We start from the raw sequence: 17,992 nt of genomic DNA, 5'->3' as shown, positions 1-17,992 counted from the left end.
GGTTCCGAGTTCCTGAGCTCACCGTCGTGTCAACCGTCGTGTCATGATATTACGGCTCTTCGAAAGAGCTACGGTTTTGAACAATTTATAATTGGCAACCGTCACGAGGTAGGGGATGCTTATTTTCCTTTCCTTTGTAACGTCCAATCGGATTTTATATTACCTAGCTGCGTCCCGCAGTCTTCCTGGCGGCGTAACCGGATATAGGTCTCACTAACCTTCCGAAGCTTCTCGTCCGAATCCACCGGCGCTATTATCAGATACTTCTTTCTACACTACGTTTACAACCCACTTGCCGTGTCCATGCCCGTGGCTATTCGACGTAAGCATCGTATTTACTAACTTTTAAAAAGAGGTTATATAAAATGCCTCCGGTTTACTCCCGTTTGTTCCAACCAATGTGGGCGCGTGTATTACGACAGACGACACCAAACTTAGAGAGAGCAGCATGGAAGCGCACTTTCGTCTCCGGGTCGCAACAGACTGTCCCATCTGCGATACGACAACCGACTATATTTAGTTTTCTATCCAAATCTTCCAAATCTTCCAAATCACCGTTACGCTCGACCCGGCGATCATTTCACCGAACTTCCCGCTTACGAGACGCAAAACCTTCCCCGAAAGATGCTCCAGCTCAAGAACCGCAGGGGATCACAGCAAGGCTAAAGAAGCTATCGAGAGAATATGGATGGGCCGCCTTGGGAGTTTATCTAGGCTTAACTGTTCTAGATTTTCCGTTCTGCTTCCTACTAGTGCGGTCGGTAGGGACGGATAGAATAGGTCCGTGTTAATAGTACTGAGAGAAGGGGGATATCACTGACAGAGCCTAGGCGCAATCGAACACTGGGTCGTATCAAATGCCTCCAAATTAATACCACAATCCGTCCGGACCAGGTGGCGTGAATACCGCGAAGCCCTCAAAGAAGCCGAAAAGGAAAACCTCGAGGACACCGAGATCAGCGAAGATGCCGAAATGGCTGGCTGGGGTGTAGAGGAGGCTGAGAAAAGGCACAAGGCCGAAGCCAGTAAGTTTCATGGAGGATACATCTACTTCAACCCTACTCACATAACTTTCAGGCCTCGGGACCCAGTTAGCTCTTGCTTATGCTGTGCATAAAAGCTTCATATTCCTTCGAGTTCCCTTAACCGCTGCGATAACGCCCAAGGTAGTTAAGGTCCTTAGGTCATGGGGCTGGAAAATCGGAAAGCGACCAAGCAAGCGGTGACCGGAGTTTATTCTCCAGTAAACGAGAGCTTTATTAGTCACAGCAGTCTCTTCATGAGTTATGATGTGTTCTTACATGGTTTAATACCTGAACGGATGACTTGTAAAATAGGCGTGAGGCGGTGTACGATCGATAAAAGACCATTAGACTCACTCCACATAGAAGATAAACGTCGAAAACAAAATTACCTAATTCAAGGATGCACTCTGTATAATTTACACGAAGAATGAGTTAACGAACGATCTCGAATGTTATTTAGGTGCATATCTTAAGAAGCGCAACTGACAATAAACGCAGCTAGTTTGGATACGTGGAAGCCGGTGGCTACCCTAGTTTAATAGTTTGACTCTGTTCAGCGATATTTGTTACAAGGTGGCGACATTCGGTAGATAAAAAAGTTAGACACAACTCATTAAAGTTTGGACTGGCTTCGATTCCATCTCACTGGAAAATATTCTATTCGACTACATACGAGTTGGTGGATCTAACTACATACGCCCTTGTTTACTCCAGCAAGTGGTGTTAGGTAGCGTGAGAACCAAGTACGAATTCTGGATATCAGATGGAGAATAAGGTTACAGCTAGTTAGGAATCTGTACAAAGGGCAACTCATGTTCAAAAAAAAAAAAAAAAAAAAAAAAAGAACATTGAATATGACCAGGTAGTTGAGTAGTTAAGTCCGGCTTCCCCTAAAAATAGCAAGTCCCATTATATTTTGCCTTATTTATGGAGGATAATTCGTAATGCACATTGCACCTCGTATGCTATAGGCTAGGATATTATGCTCCTCTAAAAGTACTAGAGTAAAAATGGACTCAAGCCACTGACCATGAAAATTTAGCGCAACGGAAATAAATTATCTTCTTAGCTGGCGTAAGAGAAGTGCTTCTATCAAGAATAAAGTTCAATAGGCCATCTTGGCATAACGGCAATCTCGCCATTCATCATATCCTCTATAAGTGCCCCATAGCTCTATTGCAGTGAGACTGGTATAGCCACGGTTAGGTCTCAATGGTAGTTAGTGAGAGGACCAAGCCAGTGGCCATATCATCCATCACAGTATACGTAACTCTAACTAAACGGTCGAATACAAGTCTCCTAACTTATAGGATATTGAAAAGTTCTATCCTACTCACATGACTGATGATTCATTCTCTTATTATTGGAGGTTATTTGCTAGTTATAATCATCTGTTCGACTGTTTCGGACATAACTCGGCTTACCATGACCAGTGTCCCTAGAGAGGACGGTCAGAATTCTCCGGTGGCCATAGTGAAACTTACTCGATCGTAATCTATATGTCATGTGCCTGAATAAGTTCGTTACATCTAAAACCAGCACGTTGTTGCAGGGATTGCGTGTACGGGACCAGGCGCTACTACGGAATCTATTGTCCTGAAAAGCGCCTACAGTGATCCCGGGGAAATAGAACAGGGGTAAGAGAGTAAGAACAAAAACCAAAATCATGACTCGAAACATGTTATCGACCAGATTTAGCAGGTCACCGAGTAGATGGACTACGTCTAGCGTGCCATATTCCAATCTTCTAGATGCCGTAAAGTTCCCCAATGTTAATAGCGGGAGACACGTTTCTTAGCGAAAGGTAATATAGACATGCAACTTGATGAAAAAAAAACCGGATGGCCCCAGTGTTAGCTTCACTTCGAAAGATCAACTTTCATTATAGGTAATTATGTACTAGGTATCTTGAGTCGGAAGGAATGATGCTCTTTAATTATTTAAAGGTAACGGCCTGCTGGAAAATAAGAGAAACTGCATACCTTTAGATATCCATGCGTACCCGCGGACCTAAACCTCAACTTACATATATACCTAGGTACCTAACCTAATACTTTATTTTATTCTCTGTATATTCATCAACTATAATTCGAACAGGAGCTACCTTTAACGATTGCACGTCATTGAAGTTACTGCTCTACATGCCTTATATAGACTCAGAACTGCTCCTTAATTCCAATTGTTCTCCTGGGACACATCACAGAACACAATCTTGGATAACAACATACTCAGAACCAGAAACACCATTGCCGAACATGAAGAATAGTATGTTTACCGCCCGCATGTTTTTCTTTATTATTACCTCTGCCTCTTGGGTTGTTGCAACACCAGAAAGTCCCGATTCGGCGTGCATCACACATATATACACCATACCAGATCCTATGCTAACGAAACAGGTACGGGCAACAACAAGAGCTCACCACGACTCATGAATCCAGAGTCCGAATTTGATATGAATACAGAGTTTGGTCTTCCCGGAAACGCGACGCGTCGTGTCATGTTTGCACTAGATATCGCAAGAGAATGCTCCGACGCCTTTAGCAATCCGAAAATCGAAGCCATACTGAGAGAAGCGCTAAATAGGATCTGGCTAAAGCTCTTAACGATACGGTCTTATGTCATGACGAGAAACGAATTCGCGGTTTTCAACTTCTTCCAAGATCTAAATCTCGATAGTACGATGGCTGAGATAGCTACTAGAGCGAGGGCAATTTATTGGGACCAGACTTATGGTAATAGCCAAGGTTGACTTACAGGAATTCCGGTTATGTCCTTAGGTGCAAGGGAGACACGGCGCTAGGTTGGACTACCTACTCTTACAAACATGAGTAATTTTGATTGGCTTAGAAATCCATAATAGCTTCACTTAACAACAGCAACTGTTCATAGAGCCACCGACAGACTTAAATTAATAATAAAATGGTATTAGTCATACTTAAGCTTTGAAGCTTTCGAATATTTATGCGTTTTTTTCGTGGTTTTATCTAAACCTTGTTTAAATTTATGTGATAACCTACGGCGCATATAAAATTACCTTAAGGTTTCTGGATCTTTTGAGGCTTGTTATTTGCATCACAGCCACATACTGCCCCTCGCCTTAGGTAATCCTCATATTATGACGGCTGACTTACATATGTACCTTAGGTACCTAAGCAGCTAAGGTACGCGCTTTGATTGAAGTTTTGAGGAACAGGTACCTCCTTCTCTGACTTATCAAGGGGAAATAAACAAACCTTTTCCTCCCTAAATTCTACTTTTATAGTTGGACTTATAATGATAATTCAATTTTCGCTTATTTACTTTTTATTAGCAGGCTACCACGGACTTTGCTATACCCACTCATTTCTAGCATGAAATACTTAAGTATATTAGGTAGTTAATTACGTATCTTCGCTCTCGGGTCCATCAATGATTCAATACGCATCAAGATGATACCCCGGACTCCCGAGAAGGCAGTGTCCGATATCGAGGCTCAGCATCATCCTCGTCATCAACACTACCATGCCTTGAGGAAACCTACCATCGCTATTGAGGACCGGCCGAGGCTGAAGCTAATTTTGGCTCTTTTTGGCCTTCTTTCGCTCGCTTGGTTTATAAAATTAAATTTTAAACAATGTCCTTCTATTTTAGATATCAAACAGGTCACCCGGTCAGAATTCGAACATGAAATCTCACGTCCGATTCCTGCTTCGCTGCAGACTCAGACGCCGCTGGAGTGCTTTCAAGTCGCGCAACCTGTGCTCACCTCTAATGGTCCATCCGGTAGTAGGTCCAAATCCGCAGAGGAACCCTCGCCAGATAAGGCTTGTTCAGTCCTATTAATGGAACATGTTTTTGCATTCAGCTATGGCACGCCATTCGTTGGTACGTTACCTTAGGTACCTGGCAGACTCTCATGTGTGTGTTGAACAATAATCTCTAATGGTTAATAGGAAATTATACACCGCCTAGCTGCCCTTTTAATCGAGTTATTATGAACTTCACTGTTGTCTCTCAAGGCCGCCAATTCGATCGCCTGGCATTGATGTATTTTGGCGACACCGAAGTATGGCGTACTTCGACTGCGGAGCCAACATTACCTCCAGGTATACGTTGGACATTCTTGAAGGATATGACCGAGTACCTTTACTTTTGGAAATCTCACCAGAAATTAATTTTCGACCTAGGCAACCTGGTAGACGACAAGTATACCGGGTCGTTCAATGCCACTCTAACTGCAACCTTTTTTATGGCCGATATTGGGACTGACGAAGCACCCCCTGCAGACTTGGTTATCCCGATATCTGCGAGAAAAGGGGGCGCGAATGGGGCAAGCCATTTTACGCTTCCAGCAGACGATGCGACTAACACTGTTAGTTTTCCTCGGAACGCTAATCGAGCCTTCTTCACTGTCTCGGCAAACGGACAAGCTTCGGAGGAGTTCTGGTGGGGAAATGTTCCGCAAAGCGATACTCTCGCGTTTAGCCAGACTGCTGGACAACTACCTGGACTGTCTCCCTTTCGCGAAGTCCAATTGCTCATCGACGGTAAGCTCGCTGGAGCCCAATGGCCGTTCCCGGTGATATTCACCGGCGGAGTAGTGCCTAGTCTGCATCGGCCTATCGTTGGTTTACAGGCTTTTGACTTAAGAGAGCATCAGATCGATATCACCCCATGGTTACCTACGTTATGCGATGGAGCTGATCACACATTTGCCATAAGGGTCGCCGGCTTAAATAATTCGGAAAATAGTACCGACCTTACACTGACAGAAAGGGTCAACGACAGCTGGTACGTTACGGGTAAAATATTCGTATGGCTAGATGAAGAAGGATCGGTGACCACTGGTACCGGCCCTTCAGTAGAGATCGTCGGACCAATCATTTCGCTTTCGAGCCAAATTACACAGAATGCAACCGGGTTTAACGAATCGCTGGCTTTTAACATGACCGTTCAGAGGACGATTACTATCAAATCAGCTATCAAGTCGAAGGGTCAAAACGGAGAGAGTACTTGGTCTCAAAATCTCTCCTATTCGAACCGAGCCCTAATGTCGAACTTTGGAACCACTCAAATCAATGACTTTAGTATTACTGGAACCGATTCTACTACCGGGCCTACCACCTCTTACAAGGCGATCTATAGTTATCCGCTATATTGCAATCAAACATACTTAAGGTCACCCCAGGGTAACCTGACGATAAGTGCACACCTAATAGAAGGACTTGATCTTCAAGTAGAGGGAGACTCCGTCTTCCCTACAGGCTTCGAAGCTTTTGGAGCTAGCACTACTGGAAATAATTCGTACTCTACTTCACATCTTAAAACTCACCGCGACGGTACCGCATTCTTCTTCCAGACAGGAGATGGTAGGAATAGTTCTGGCTATGGTTCAACTAGTCAAATCTTCTACTTCGGTGGCTCCAGTGAGAACGCTACTCTAGAGGGTGGAAGTGATGTTGACGAGCTCTACTTCCGAAATGTGACGGCGGTGAATGGCACCGTTGTGTTCGACTCAGAGAGGATGGAAGGGGTAGAGACTTATGGTTTCAACCGGGTATCAGAGCTTCATAGTCCTGTCGAGGCAGCGTTGACCCTATTTGCCCATGTCCCCGCCAAGGTGCCAGGGTCGAACATTTCGATAGGAAAAGATACGGATGACCACAGAACACATAATAAGCCTTCAGGACAAGTTCAACTTCCCTAAGGAGGTACCTAGCTACACTATTAAGGAAGGTCTACTGTATTATTATAATAGAGCTTGAAGGATAGCTATAATCATCATAGATAGAAGGTTATATCTTAATTGTTAATTTTATATTTGACTCCGAGGTTGCGGTCTATACTATAACTATGATAGGAGTTTTACATTTAGTCTTTGTTGGGGGTTTCCCAGTAACTAACCCCTTATGTCTTCAACATTTGATGCCCCAACTAGTCGAATAATTCTGAACCTACCTAATACATGTTCATCTCGATACGAACTTTAATCCAATTTCGGTCATCGTTACGGAAATTGGTTATTCAAATCTAACTTTAATATTCATACCTGGGTATCCATTACTTGTTCAGTTAACACGTGTCCTCTCTCGGACCAGTCCAACCAATAACCTCATTACAGAATCCAAGAGCTAGGATCGTACCGGAAATCCATATAAACCAACATAATGCGTAATGTCATGGGTGGGGTATATGCTAATATAGTAGCAAGTAATTCCCATCGAAAACAAGATCAAGTTCCAAACGCCATGCTGAAAACGCTTGAACACGGGCCTAATACCTGTACATCTCATCCGTCCATCCATTCCAAAGCAAAGCCATGAAGAAAATACCAACCGACTTAGGGCAGCCTACGCGCCGTCGTCCGCGAGCCCGTCGACTTTGTCAGCTGCCACAAAGTAATTCCGGCGATCGGCCTCCTTGAGGCCCTCGTAGAACACATCGGCCATCTTCCTGTACCCGGCGTCGTTGGGGTGGGTGCCGTCCGTGTTCAGGTCGTCGACCTTGGGCCCCAGGTCGCTCTGCATGTCGACGACGACGAGGCGCTTCTTGTCGGCCTGGAGCTGGAGCTGGTTCCCGAGCTTCTCGAGCTGCGAGTTGAAGTCCTGGACGCGGCGCTGCACGGCCGGGTCCTTGTTGACGAGCAGCGTGGACAGGACGACGGTGGCCTTGGGCGACTCGGCGTATAGCGAGTCGAGGAGGCTCTGGAGGCGCTTCCCGGCGCTGGGCAGGTCTTTGTTTTGCACGCAGTCGTTGGTCCCGACGTTGACGAGGATGACGTTGGGCTTGTACTTGGGCACGGAGGCGTCTGCTTTGTCGTGCACCTGGTCGACCGTGTAGCTCTTCCAGCCCTCCGTGTCGTTGTCCTTCATGGTCCCGGACGGGTTGTTCCCGACCATGTTGACCTTGTTCCCGTTGGCTTCGATCTTGTCGCGTATGTCCTTCCGGTACCCGTTGTTGTCGGAGGACCCGAAACCGAAGGTGATGGAAGCTCCTAAGGGCATGATTCGCAGGGGAACTCCGTTTCCGAATCCCTTTGCTCGAGTTGCAAGGGCGTCCCTTGGTAGGGTCCCGTTGTGGTTTTGAGATGCTGGCGTTGGTAAAGCGAGGCCTGGGTTTTGTTAGGATATGGTGATTAAGGGATATATATATATATATACCTATATATATATTGGATTAGAACTTACCGCTCGTTATTTGTGATGCGAATGCTAAGACACACCACAGTAGTTGCTTGTGAACCGACATTGTAGCAACGACAAGATTGGCAATATAATGATCCCGAATAGTATGCCAAGCTTCTCTGTCAACTATAGTCTTTGATCGACTACTGTCTGCTCGTCGTGATCTACTGTGTGCAAGCTCCTGATTGCGCGGTTTCCGAGTCTCCATCCCTGGGGAGCGTGGCAGCGGACTATTTATCGTTGCTACAAGCCTGCATTCCAGGCCGGAGTCTAGAAGCTCCTTCGATGTCTCTCCGAGGATCAAGTGGGCCAGCACTCATGGCTCTGCAAGGCTGGTCACCTCCATCATGGACCCGTCCGGCCAGCAGGCTGGTTGAAGTGAAGGCTAAGCATTTTTCGATCGACGCTACGGCACTGCAAGGTTGTAAGTTGGGATCTAAGAGATCCCGGGTATTATGGATCGTGGGTAGAACTCGGGGGTCTAGACTTCAGGGGGTCACGTTGCTTGCTAGCTTTGTTTATTAGATGTCTTACATGCAGTATTCCGTGCATTATCGATCCCATGCTACTACCCGAGTCCAGCCATATTTTCCTTGTGGTACGTCGATAAGGGTTTTTTTTTTGTTTATATTGGTTACATCGGGTTCATAATCCTATAATTATTGCAGGTTTTCTTGATGTTGATTCTGAATAGGGGTTTTACGAGTAAGCATCCTGCGTTCAGCAATTGTGGGAGACGGGTCCGGCAGGTTCGGTAATTGAAAACTTGTTGCTTCCATTCCGAATTGTAGGAAGAATCCAAAGGAGTAGGATCCTCTGAATACGTCAAGATTCTTTAAGAGATATTATACATGGATATGGGATCAGCAAGCCGTTGTAGCTTGCTTCTAATAAAAGGCAATGTTCAAGATGGGCTGGGTTTGCTGAAGCAGGACGATCATTTCTCTTTTTAGCTGAGATCCCTGTTCCACGTTGTAAGCTCGACCAACCTCGGAAATGTCAATGTCGGGACGGTTGATCTAGAAGCCAGATAGCGTTTGCGGATTCTGATCACGTTGGTAAGATATCTCGGCTGAATTACAAGGCTAATAGCTCGTAATACCTAGCTTTCTATATATATTAAAAGGCACTTACACAATAAATACTTCCACCAATTCATTGGTAGCCAATGATCAAGACTCAATATTTATGTACATTAGGTAGGAGATACCACTCTAGAGTCACGCCATGTAGCCTGTAGGGGTATGTCGAACGTATCTCAAGAATTAGAATTCGCCGCGAGACAAACACTGTGGTGCTATACCGGGATTAAAACTTGGAGATCTGTACGCCTAACATTTCTCTCGGATTTGTTGGAGAATCTCCCGGGACGCAAAACATAGTAAAGTGAAGATCCTGCGTGTTTGCCTTCGGTATCTTGTTTTCGTCCCATTTTCGAGGCTGTTTTAACCATAGGATTCGTTAAACCAATTCTGACATCAGCTGTTACCCTTATCTTATGACTTGCTGGTTAGTGAGCATCATCTTCTAACATAGCCTCGCTCCTCTTGGCAGATCTCTTGTACGAATAAGCATCCGTATTCCATTTCCTTGAGAGATCTGTACATATAAGGTCGTATGTAGAGCGACATTCGGGCCTCACCTTACCTCGCTCCACCCACCGCCGACCTAATTACATCATTAATAGAAGCCTTATGTAGCCTAGTCTGTAGCTTTTTGACGTCGATCAGCTCAATACGTGCTCACTAACTTAGGTACCTAGGTAAATCCTATTTAATCCGTGATACGATATATGCTATTCTCGGCACAGGCACATATGACGATCATCCACCTAGCTTGCATTGGCTGCGCCAGACGCTCGGTTCCTTATAACTCGCGAAGGTCAGCGGGTTGATATAGATGGCTATATTGCCGACCTATTTGTTGATCACATCGTCTTCGGATAGTAGATCAACATTCTGCTTTTGCAGTACCGCCCGCAATATCCCTGATCTAGCAAGCAGCTGTTCTATATTTACTTCCCAGTGCCTTTAGTTTAGGTTGGTCGCTTTCAATATTTACGAATGTCTATCCAGATAAACAGATAAACGAGGCTGAACTTAAAGCTTAGGCTGAGAGTAAGTAAGTAACCCCTTTCCTACCTAATACTATCATGTCGATCTCGGTTCCCATATCATGATGGTAATTTGGTATGGATCGCCATACTCCTCTCCAGTTAACTCCTTGAGGTCAAAAGTCAACCGGTCCACCTCCTGGAAGCCCAATTTCTCATACACTCCTTTGCCGTTAGGCGTAGCCTCCAGATAGGACTTGAGGCCATGAGCATCGGCGATAGCTAGCATGGGCAGCAACAGCGCTTTCGCGGCTCCTCTCCGGTAATATTTAGGCGATGTGCATAGAAGTGATAGACCTGCATGTACGTATATAATACTCTCTTTAGCCATTGAAACATATTCAAACAATGATCATCGTCTTTACTCACCCAACATCTCATCTGCATTGTGCTTATCCGAGGCGACTTTCAACGCATCGAAGAAGACCTGGCATAGCTCTGGCCGGCTGCCTTTTGGGTAATCCGCAACAGGGGGGTTAATAGCTTCGACAGGTGCACTATTCGCTGGCGGGTTCTCTCCCGTAACCTCTCCCGGTGCAACGATCTGGGAGACATCCACGGCGGTCTCCTTATTTCCGACCCATTCCCCAAAGGCTTTCTCGTAGCCTTCGGGAATGTCCCATCTAGCGAATGCAACTACGTCACCGCTCTGGTCATCCGTAATTTTGAAGTGTCGGACGCTTCGGTCATCCATCTTGCGGCGGATGCGGCGCTTCATCCAAGTAAACATATCCTCCTTGTTTGGCGGCCACCAGAAGGCGTTGCGCTTGTCTGTCGCAAACGCATCGTAGTATATATCTGCAATGATATCCACATCGGCAGCTGTACAATAGGACATGGAGAATCCCTTGGAAAGAGATGAGGGTATCGGAAAAGGTAACGCCATTGCTTAGAATTTTATTTCCTTCTAGTCTCTAATTTTTACTTGGTCTTGAAGGGTAAGTAATAAGTTGGACTTTTCGACAACTCATCTAAACGAAGAGCAGACGAGCAGACGAGGCTGTATTAAATTGATATATTTTCTCCTGAAGAGGAAGTAATCCGGATGCACTAGTTATAGCGGTATCGTCGGTTGCGGAGTATCGCCCGAACTGGCGGTCTAAGCTATACCATGTAATGTACTTCGTAGTATATCAACCAATCGAGACTCGGGTGGTTAGCTAGAAACTATACGACCTTCCGAATAAGTCTTCTGCTTTGGTTTTGATTGGTCATATCCTGCGTCATACGCCGATGACTCTATCGGCGAACAGAGATAAAATATCATATTATGCAGCAAAGCCGTATTTCTTCATCATACTCTCTCGCTGACCCAAATTGCACCCCTACATCCTAACCGTATCACGCCAGTTAATAACCAGTGCGGCTCGGCCTTCTTCGCATCATTATCAACGGCATGGTCTAGATGCTCTAGCTCTTCATCTCGTATCCTCCGTAATGTTGTAACTAGATCTTGTAGCTCTTCGCCTACTTCGTACCCTTCGGCCTCCCACTGTTCGAACATTTCTAGTAATGTCCGTATTTGGTTATTATAATGCCCGCCGATCTCTGTCTCGACAGCTTCTGTACAAGCCATTGCGGCCTCCCTCCCCATAACTGCCGTCGACCATCCTAGCCCCGATGCTAAGACGGACCAAACTGGGTAGAGGGCTGTTGGGCGCACGCGGTGTTTAGCGATGAGGGAGTTGAATGTGTTGAAGTGGCCCTCTTCTTGGGCGTACATATGGGCTAGTAAGGGCCGAAGATGGGGATGCGCATTGACAAGCGGCGGCGTCTGGGCGGTATAGATCAAGGTAGCAGCTAATTCTCCGGCTTGGTTCACACGGAGCTTGATAGACGGCATCTTAGCACGAGTCGTAGGAATTCAATGACTAAGGAGGTGCTATCTAAGGCGGCCTTACAGCTGAAGAGAGGAAATCGCGCTGCTCCTTTGTCAGAGGCTTCCGTTTAGGCTGGGATCCTGACGGGCCAGTCGAAGAAGACGAGGCCGACGAGGCCGACGATACCGTTGCATTATTCTTCGTCGTTGTGCTTAAGAATTGTCTTCGGGTCGGCTGGGACAAAGTAGGGAGGAAGGAGGATTGAAGAGTTTGGCGCACTGCGCATGTTTTTATTCTTGGCAGGGACATGGCAGGCTAAGCAGCACAATTGAAGAGGAAATATGTTAGGAGGTAGATCTCGAGATTAAGATACCATTTCATGAAGTAGGTACGTAGCAGACCAGAAGCCGGGAACGGCGGACCTGGTTTCTAGCTCCCGATGGTTACATATGATCTACCTACCTGTGTAACAATTCCTTATCTGATAACTAAGGTTGATAAGGTTAGATCGTGCATCACTTAAGGTTCATCTCGGGAAAATGATTAGGTAAGGAGATAAAATCCACCCAATGGGAACAAACAATGGGAAGAACAAATACAACAGCCAGACGTGGTCCTCCAAATGCAAGCTCAATGAGGCTGTAAATTCAACAACTCAAATCCTTTAACTTTAGTAAATTATCTGACGCCTTCCACAAATAGGGGAACTAGCACCCAACTCTCTCAACCAAATCTTCTTTTCTCACTATGTTATAAGTATCTTCATTTAATTTACCTACCTTTCCCTCACAAAAACTATTTCCTCTTTACAATCAAGAAACCATCGACCCTACGACTTCCACGAGTACTCGCCGTCGCGCATCGCGCATCACATTTTCCAGACGTTTGCATCTAATCCGAGTCGCCTTCGCGAACTAAACATCCTATCATCATGGCCGATGTAGATGATGAACTTCTAGCCCTCGTCGGAGGCGACGAGTCGTCTGATGAGGAGCAAGAACAGCCTGCGAGTCCTAGTCGTTCTGTATCTGGTTCACCCGACCCCGAAGCCAAGGATCAAACATCAAGCAAGACAAAGCACAAGCCTAGCAAGAAAAAACATGACGATTCAGATGAGGAGGAAGGCGAGGCGTGAGTTCCCTAGTTATCTTACTACTTCCATCAACCCCACGCATCCTATTATTCAATACACGCTCTCTTCTCAATCGTTGTTGCTATGCAACAGGCAGAATATAAGGACAGCCTTCTTTCGCTTCGTCCAAGTCAGCCAACCTTCACATTAACCCCACTCAATGCCTCGCAACTCCTACTTAAAATCACACTACAATTCGTTTATTAAGTTTATTTCTTAACATTCAATAAACGAACTAAGCTAACTCACGCGCGCCATGCCTCACAACAGTTCTTCTATTGCCTCTCCTGCCTCGCAGAATTCTGCACCCATGGACGAATCTGATTCCGAGTCGGATACCCTGCAGGCTACTAACACCAACGGCAAGATGGACGATGATGATGATAACAAATACCCCATCGATGGAATTTATGCAAATGAGGCAGAGAAGGAAGAGATTTTAGCTATGCCCGAACTCGAGCGAGAGCAGTTGCTTGCTAGACGTCAGGAGGAAGTTGATCGCCAGCGACAAAACACCTTACTTCGTCGGCTGCTGAAAACGAGAGAGGACGATAGTCAGTCGGTTAAGAAGCGCAAAGCCAGTGCTGCTGACCTAGATGAATCCCAGCGCAAGCCCTCACGACAGCGAACAAGAGTTGGTGGTTCAAGAGTGGGCGAGACGAGCTCTGGCATTGAGTCGCTCCGCCGCGCTCGAGCCGAGAAGAACGATCGGCAGCGCCGTAGAGAAGAAGATCGAGAGCGCAATAAGAAGTCACACTCTTCTCGCGACAGCCCTGGTCGCGATGTTGATGATGATAGCGATGTCGACTGGGCTGGTAGATCAAGGGACAGATTTTCCAAGTCACGAACTCCCGAAGTGAAAGAGACCCCCCTCGCCGATATCCGTGATTTCGAGCGCGTACGACTTGGCCGCAGCCGATTCGCTCGAGTTTGTTTCTACCCTGGTTTTAACGAAGCCATCACCGGATGCTACGTCCGTATCGCTCTTGGTCCAGGTTCTGATGGCTCTAATGTCTACCGGATGGCTCTTGTTAAAGGTATAGTCTAGCCATACACCTCTAGTCTCTTCATTACTAACCGTGCTATCCCAGGATTCACACAGGGGAAACCATATGCCATGGAGAAGTCAAACGGTCAGAACTTTGTCACCGATCAGTACATCAAAGCCGCACATGGCAAATCTGAAAGGGACTGGCCTTTTATTAGTTGTTCCGACTCACCTTTTACAGAGGTTTGTGACAATCCTGCCGCTCTATTCTATGTTTGCATGTCTAATTTTTTATTATAGGCTGAGTTCAACCGCTATAAGAAGGTTTGCCAAGACGAGGGCGTTATCTTTCCCAAGAGACCGACACTAGACGCTAAAATCGACGATATCAATGCTCTAGTGAATCGCTCCTGGACTGACGCAGAGGTGAATGCCAAGATCGAGCGAGAGCGAAGTCTGCTCAGTAAATTCATGCCTACTGAGCGAAACCGATTAGTTGACTTGATTGAGGAAGCCAGACGACGCGGAGATGACGCACGAGTTTCGGAACTCCAAGACAAGCTGGACTCCCTCGAAACTCCACGTCTAGCTTTCAAGACCAGCCTCGCGCCATCAAATAAGTCGACCAGCTCAACGCCAACACAGCAGGAACGATTAGCAGCTTTGAATGCTGAAAACCGTCGACGTAACGTGGAGGCTGTCCGTAAGGCACAGCTAATGGAGAAAGCGAAGGCGCGCCAAATTGAAGCACGCGTTGCGCGTGGAGAAGATGTCAATGAAGACACTTCACGACGTCTCAGAACCAAGCCTAAGTTTAGGCAGGACATTAATGAGTCGGCCGACTTGAAGTCGACGCCAGCCAATGGTAGTGGTGCATCGACACCTGCAAACGGCACACCAAAGCAGAGTGCTACTACGAAAGCACCACTTCTACCTCATCTGCAGAAGCTGCAGCTACAAAACCACCAGACAGGGAAAGATAAGAAGGGGATCCCTCAGATTCATAAACCAATTGTGGATGATGATATCATCGCGGCTTTGGATCTTGACATTGAGGTTGACATTGATTAGACGAAGCGAGCAATTTTCTGCATAGTTAGACTAGATTCTGATTTCCTAGTCAATGTTTTCTCTTTAAAGTGTACGTTAAAGGACGAAGTTTTCCATCCATATGCTCTCGGAAAACGAATCACAAAGTTAGGTTATTATTTAACTAAGGGCAGCTCTACCTGAGACATAGGTCTAGGTTAGGAGATTGCGTAGATGGCGTTGAGGATAGGTTCAATCGGATGGTAGCAGAAGATAGGAGCATAGCATCAATATTGGACATAGCATACATATAATCCTTGCTACCTCTTTCAGCTAGTGCATGATAATTAATATACTATGTTGATGGTCGTGAAACTCCCCGGCGCTGCGGTGGCGGGTGGCCGTGGCTAGCTTGGAATGCCGTGGGATTCCACGGAGTTTGATGGTTTGCCGTGGCCTTATTGGTAACATTTGTAATCCTGACTAAAATCAGGACCCGGAGCCGCAACTTAGTGGCATCCCGGCGGAGACTTATTTATGGCTTAGTGTAAATCAGCCATTCTAGACTCGGTCCTCAGAGGCTCAGACAAATTTTTAGTTTATGACGATTGACTATGCGGAATTTGAATACTGCCCGAGACGGGGCGGCAGCGGTTGAATCTCTATACCGCTATTTGTCAGGATGGCAACATACGATGCTACGTACTAAGGAGATGGACGCAGATGAATTTAGTATTTTAGTATTTAATGTAGCTAGGGCTCGCAAATATTTTCGAATGGTAGAAGAAATCATCATCAGAAGCAAAGCTGCCTTGTCAAGACTACCTTAACCTACTCGAAGTACCCGAATATAAAACATCTTAAGTTGCCATCTTTTACCCTAAATCAAAATGCCTGCTAGACGCCACGATTCAGCCGTCGTCGATGTTGCGCCTCTGGGCCAACCTCTCAAGTTCGAGTTCTCCGGGAAAGTCGCAAAGAATCGCTTTTACAAAGCCTCGATGGCTGAGGATCTAGCATCCTGGAGTGTTGAGAATTTCGAGGAGCGTGGTATCCCGACTAAGGAGCTTATTGAACTATATCGAATGTAAGGATGACAAAGGCCAGACACATGTATCCTGATTCCTCATAGAGACTAATACGAGCACTTAGATGGGGAGAGAATGAGTGGGGTATTATTGCTACTGGAAACATTGATATCGAGTTTGATATACTAGATGCTGTCGGCGATGGCATCATTACTCCAGAATGCCCCTTTTCAGGCCCACGCTTTGAAGCGTTTCAAGAGATGGCCAAGGTATCCAAGGCGAATGGTAGCTTGATCGTGGCTCAGGTTACACACCCTGGACGCCAGCTAGCCGCCAGGATTAAAAAGGACACGATTTCAGCGTCGGCGATTCAGCACCGTACGTAAATATCCCCTTTTTCCCATGTATCCTGACGATAAGGCGTTAACAAGCATTATGTACCTCATGATAGCCCCGAAGCATGGTACGGTCTATGCCACGCCCCGGGAGGCCACGAAGGAAGATATCGCACGTGTTATCGACGGGTTTGCACACGCCGCCGAGTACCTAGATAAAGCTGGGTTCGACGGCATTCAACTTCACGGAGCACACGGATACTTGATCGCACAGTTCCTGTCCGAGCTTTCAAACCATCGTACCGACGAGTACGGCGGTAGCATATCGAACCGCCTACGTTTCGTGTCCGAGATCGCTAGGGAGATCAAGAGACGTGTGCGCCCAAGCTTCATCGTCGGTATCAAGGTGAACTCGGTCGAGTTCCAAGAGAAGGGCATCAAGCCGGCAGAAGCCCGAATTATGTGCGAGACCTTCCAGGAGCTGGAATTCGACTACGTCGAGCTCTCGGGCGGTAACCACGAGGACATCGGGTATGGCTCCAAGAAGGAGACTACGCTGAAGCGCGAGGCGTACTTCCTCGAGTTCGTCCGCGATATCGTCCCGCACCTCTCCAAGACCAAGAAGATCCTCACCGGCGGGTTCCGCACGACGGCCGCCATGGTGGACGCCCTCAATATCCTCGACGGGATCGGCATCGGTCGTCCCGCCGCGCAGGAACCGCGCCTCGCGCGTGATATCCTATCCGGGAAGGTCACGAGCGCCATCCGGCCGGTCGACGGCATCGTGAACGATGTCATCCTCTCCTTAATGAGCGCGGGTTCGCAGATGACACAAATAGTCAGGGGTCAGGAGCCGTTCGATCTTAGCGACGAGAAGGCGGTTGCTAGCTTCCAGGCGGACCTGGGGGCTCATTTCCAGAAGTTCGCGGCGGCCAATGGAAGCCTGGAATTCCGCGGCTTCCCGGAGCTGAGCGACCCTAATACGACTTCGCATCCGTATGGCGTTCCTTACTAGATACCTAGATCAGATGGTTTAGACTGACTGGTACGGCTGTTGGGTTTCTGCGCTTAAGTGTTATTACTAGGTACCTGCTTTGAGTATTTTGGTTAGCAGCTCGACATAGAGAAGGTCATGTGTTAATAGATAAATACGATAGAGAATGCATATATTATCGGTACTTTCTTAACCCTTTATTACTTCAAATATAAGAGAGTTGATAAGATGAGGCTCAAGACATCCATTGATGGCGATGCTGACCACGACTCCTCCTTGAAATATTGCAACGCATACGCGAATAATGACTTTTAGGTACATACCTAGGTATATATGCAATATTTAATGCCAAGACTTTCTCGTCC

General features: G+C 46.6%; 8 protein-coding genes across 8 annotated transcripts; 5 read left to right on the top strand and 3 right to left on the bottom strand.

Annotated features, from left to right (window-relative positions):
* The first annotated feature begins 155 nt into the window (after window positions 1-155).
* F4817DRAFT_150191 (uncharacterized protein) lies at window positions 156-1,468 on the top strand. The gene is made up of 3 exons (XM_049297965.1): window positions 156-780; window positions 831-1,025; window positions 1,078-1,468. Exons 1-3 carry the CDS (start codon window positions 366-368, stop codon window positions 1,224-1,226), a joined length of 759 nt encoding a protein of 252 aa, XP_049158012.1. The 5' UTR covers window positions 156-365; the 3' UTR covers window positions 1,227-1,468.
* Window positions 1,469-3,280: 1,812 nt separating this feature from the next.
* F4817DRAFT_317005 (uncharacterized protein) lies at window positions 3,281-3,774 on the top strand (the record flags this gene model as incomplete). Its single annotated transcript, XM_049300757.1, has 2 exons — window positions 3,281-3,290; window positions 3,422-3,774. 2 exons carry the CDS (start codon window positions 3,281-3,283, stop codon window positions 3,772-3,774), a joined length of 363 nt encoding a protein of 120 aa, XP_049158011.1.
* Window positions 3,775-4,242: 468 nt separating this feature from the next.
* F4817DRAFT_341084 (peptide-N4-(N-acetyl-beta-glucosaminyl)asparagine amidase A) lies at window positions 4,243-6,835 on the top strand. The gene is made up of 2 exons (XM_049303710.1): window positions 4,243-4,889; window positions 4,958-6,835. The coding sequence occupies exons 1-2, from the start codon at window positions 4,454-4,456 to the stop codon at window positions 6,709-6,711; spliced, it is 2,190 nt and encodes a 729-aa protein (XP_049158010.1). The 5' UTR covers window positions 4,243-4,453; the 3' UTR covers window positions 6,712-6,835.
* A 519-nt stretch (window positions 6,836-7,354) lies between these two features.
* On the bottom strand, window positions 7,355-8,252 carry F4817DRAFT_317003 (carbohydrate esterase family 3 protein; the record flags this gene model as incomplete). The annotated part of the gene is made up of 2 exons (XM_049300756.1): window positions 7,355-8,115; window positions 8,192-8,252. The coding sequence occupies 2 exons, from the start codon at window positions 8,250-8,252 to the stop codon at window positions 7,355-7,357; spliced, it is 822 nt and encodes a 273-aa protein (XP_049158009.1).
* A 1,683-nt stretch (window positions 8,253-9,935) lies between these two features.
* F4817DRAFT_150144 (acyl-CoA N-acyltransferase) lies at window positions 9,936-11,391 on the bottom strand. The gene is made up of 2 exons (XM_049297964.1): window positions 10,671-11,391; window positions 9,936-10,598 (listed from the first exon to the last, which is right to left on the bottom strand). The coding sequence occupies exons 1-2, from the start codon at window positions 11,185-11,187 to the stop codon at window positions 10,339-10,341; spliced, it is 777 nt and encodes a 258-aa protein (XP_049158008.1). The 5' UTR covers window positions 11,188-11,391; the 3' UTR covers window positions 9,936-10,338.
* F4817DRAFT_150143 (COQ7-domain-containing protein) lies at window positions 11,392-12,604 on the bottom strand. Its single transcript, XM_049297963.1, has 2 exons — window positions 12,203-12,604; window positions 11,392-12,129 (listed from the first exon to the last, which is right to left on the bottom strand). Exons 1-2 carry the CDS (start codon window positions 12,428-12,430, stop codon window positions 11,596-11,598), a joined length of 762 nt encoding a protein of 253 aa, XP_049158007.1. The 5' UTR covers window positions 12,431-12,604; the 3' UTR covers window positions 11,392-11,595.
* A 448-nt stretch (window positions 12,605-13,052) lies between these two features.
* Window positions 13,053-15,312, top strand: F4817DRAFT_359495 (plus-3-domain-containing protein; the record flags this gene model as incomplete). Its single annotated transcript, XM_049306170.1, has 4 exons — window positions 13,053-13,252; window positions 13,524-14,290; window positions 14,345-14,484; window positions 14,542-15,312. 4 exons carry the CDS (start codon window positions 13,053-13,055, stop codon window positions 15,310-15,312), a joined length of 1,878 nt encoding a protein of 625 aa, XP_049158006.1.
* Window positions 15,313-15,993: 681 nt separating this feature from the next.
* On the top strand, window positions 15,994-17,917 carry F4817DRAFT_341074 (FMN-linked oxidoreductase). Its single transcript, XM_049303709.1, has 2 exons — window positions 15,994-17,722; window positions 17,786-17,917. Exon 1 carries the CDS (start codon window positions 16,701-16,703, stop codon window positions 17,646-17,648), a length of 948 nt encoding a protein of 315 aa, XP_049158005.1. The 5' UTR covers window positions 15,994-16,700; the 3' UTR covers window positions 17,649-17,722; window positions 17,786-17,917.
* Window positions 17,918-17,992: the final 75 nt, after the last annotated feature.

The sequence above is a fragment of the Daldinia loculata genome (genome assembly GCF_022478755.1).
Source record: "Daldinia loculata strain CBS 113971 unplaced genomic scaffold F4817scaffold_32, whole genome shotgun sequence".
In the NCBI taxonomy this organism is placed as follows: domain Eukaryota; kingdom Fungi; phylum Ascomycota; class Sordariomycetes; order Xylariales; family Hypoxylaceae; genus Daldinia; species Daldinia loculata.
Note: the sequence above shows the minus strand (reverse complement) of the source record. Positions and strands in the feature narration are given on the sequence as shown.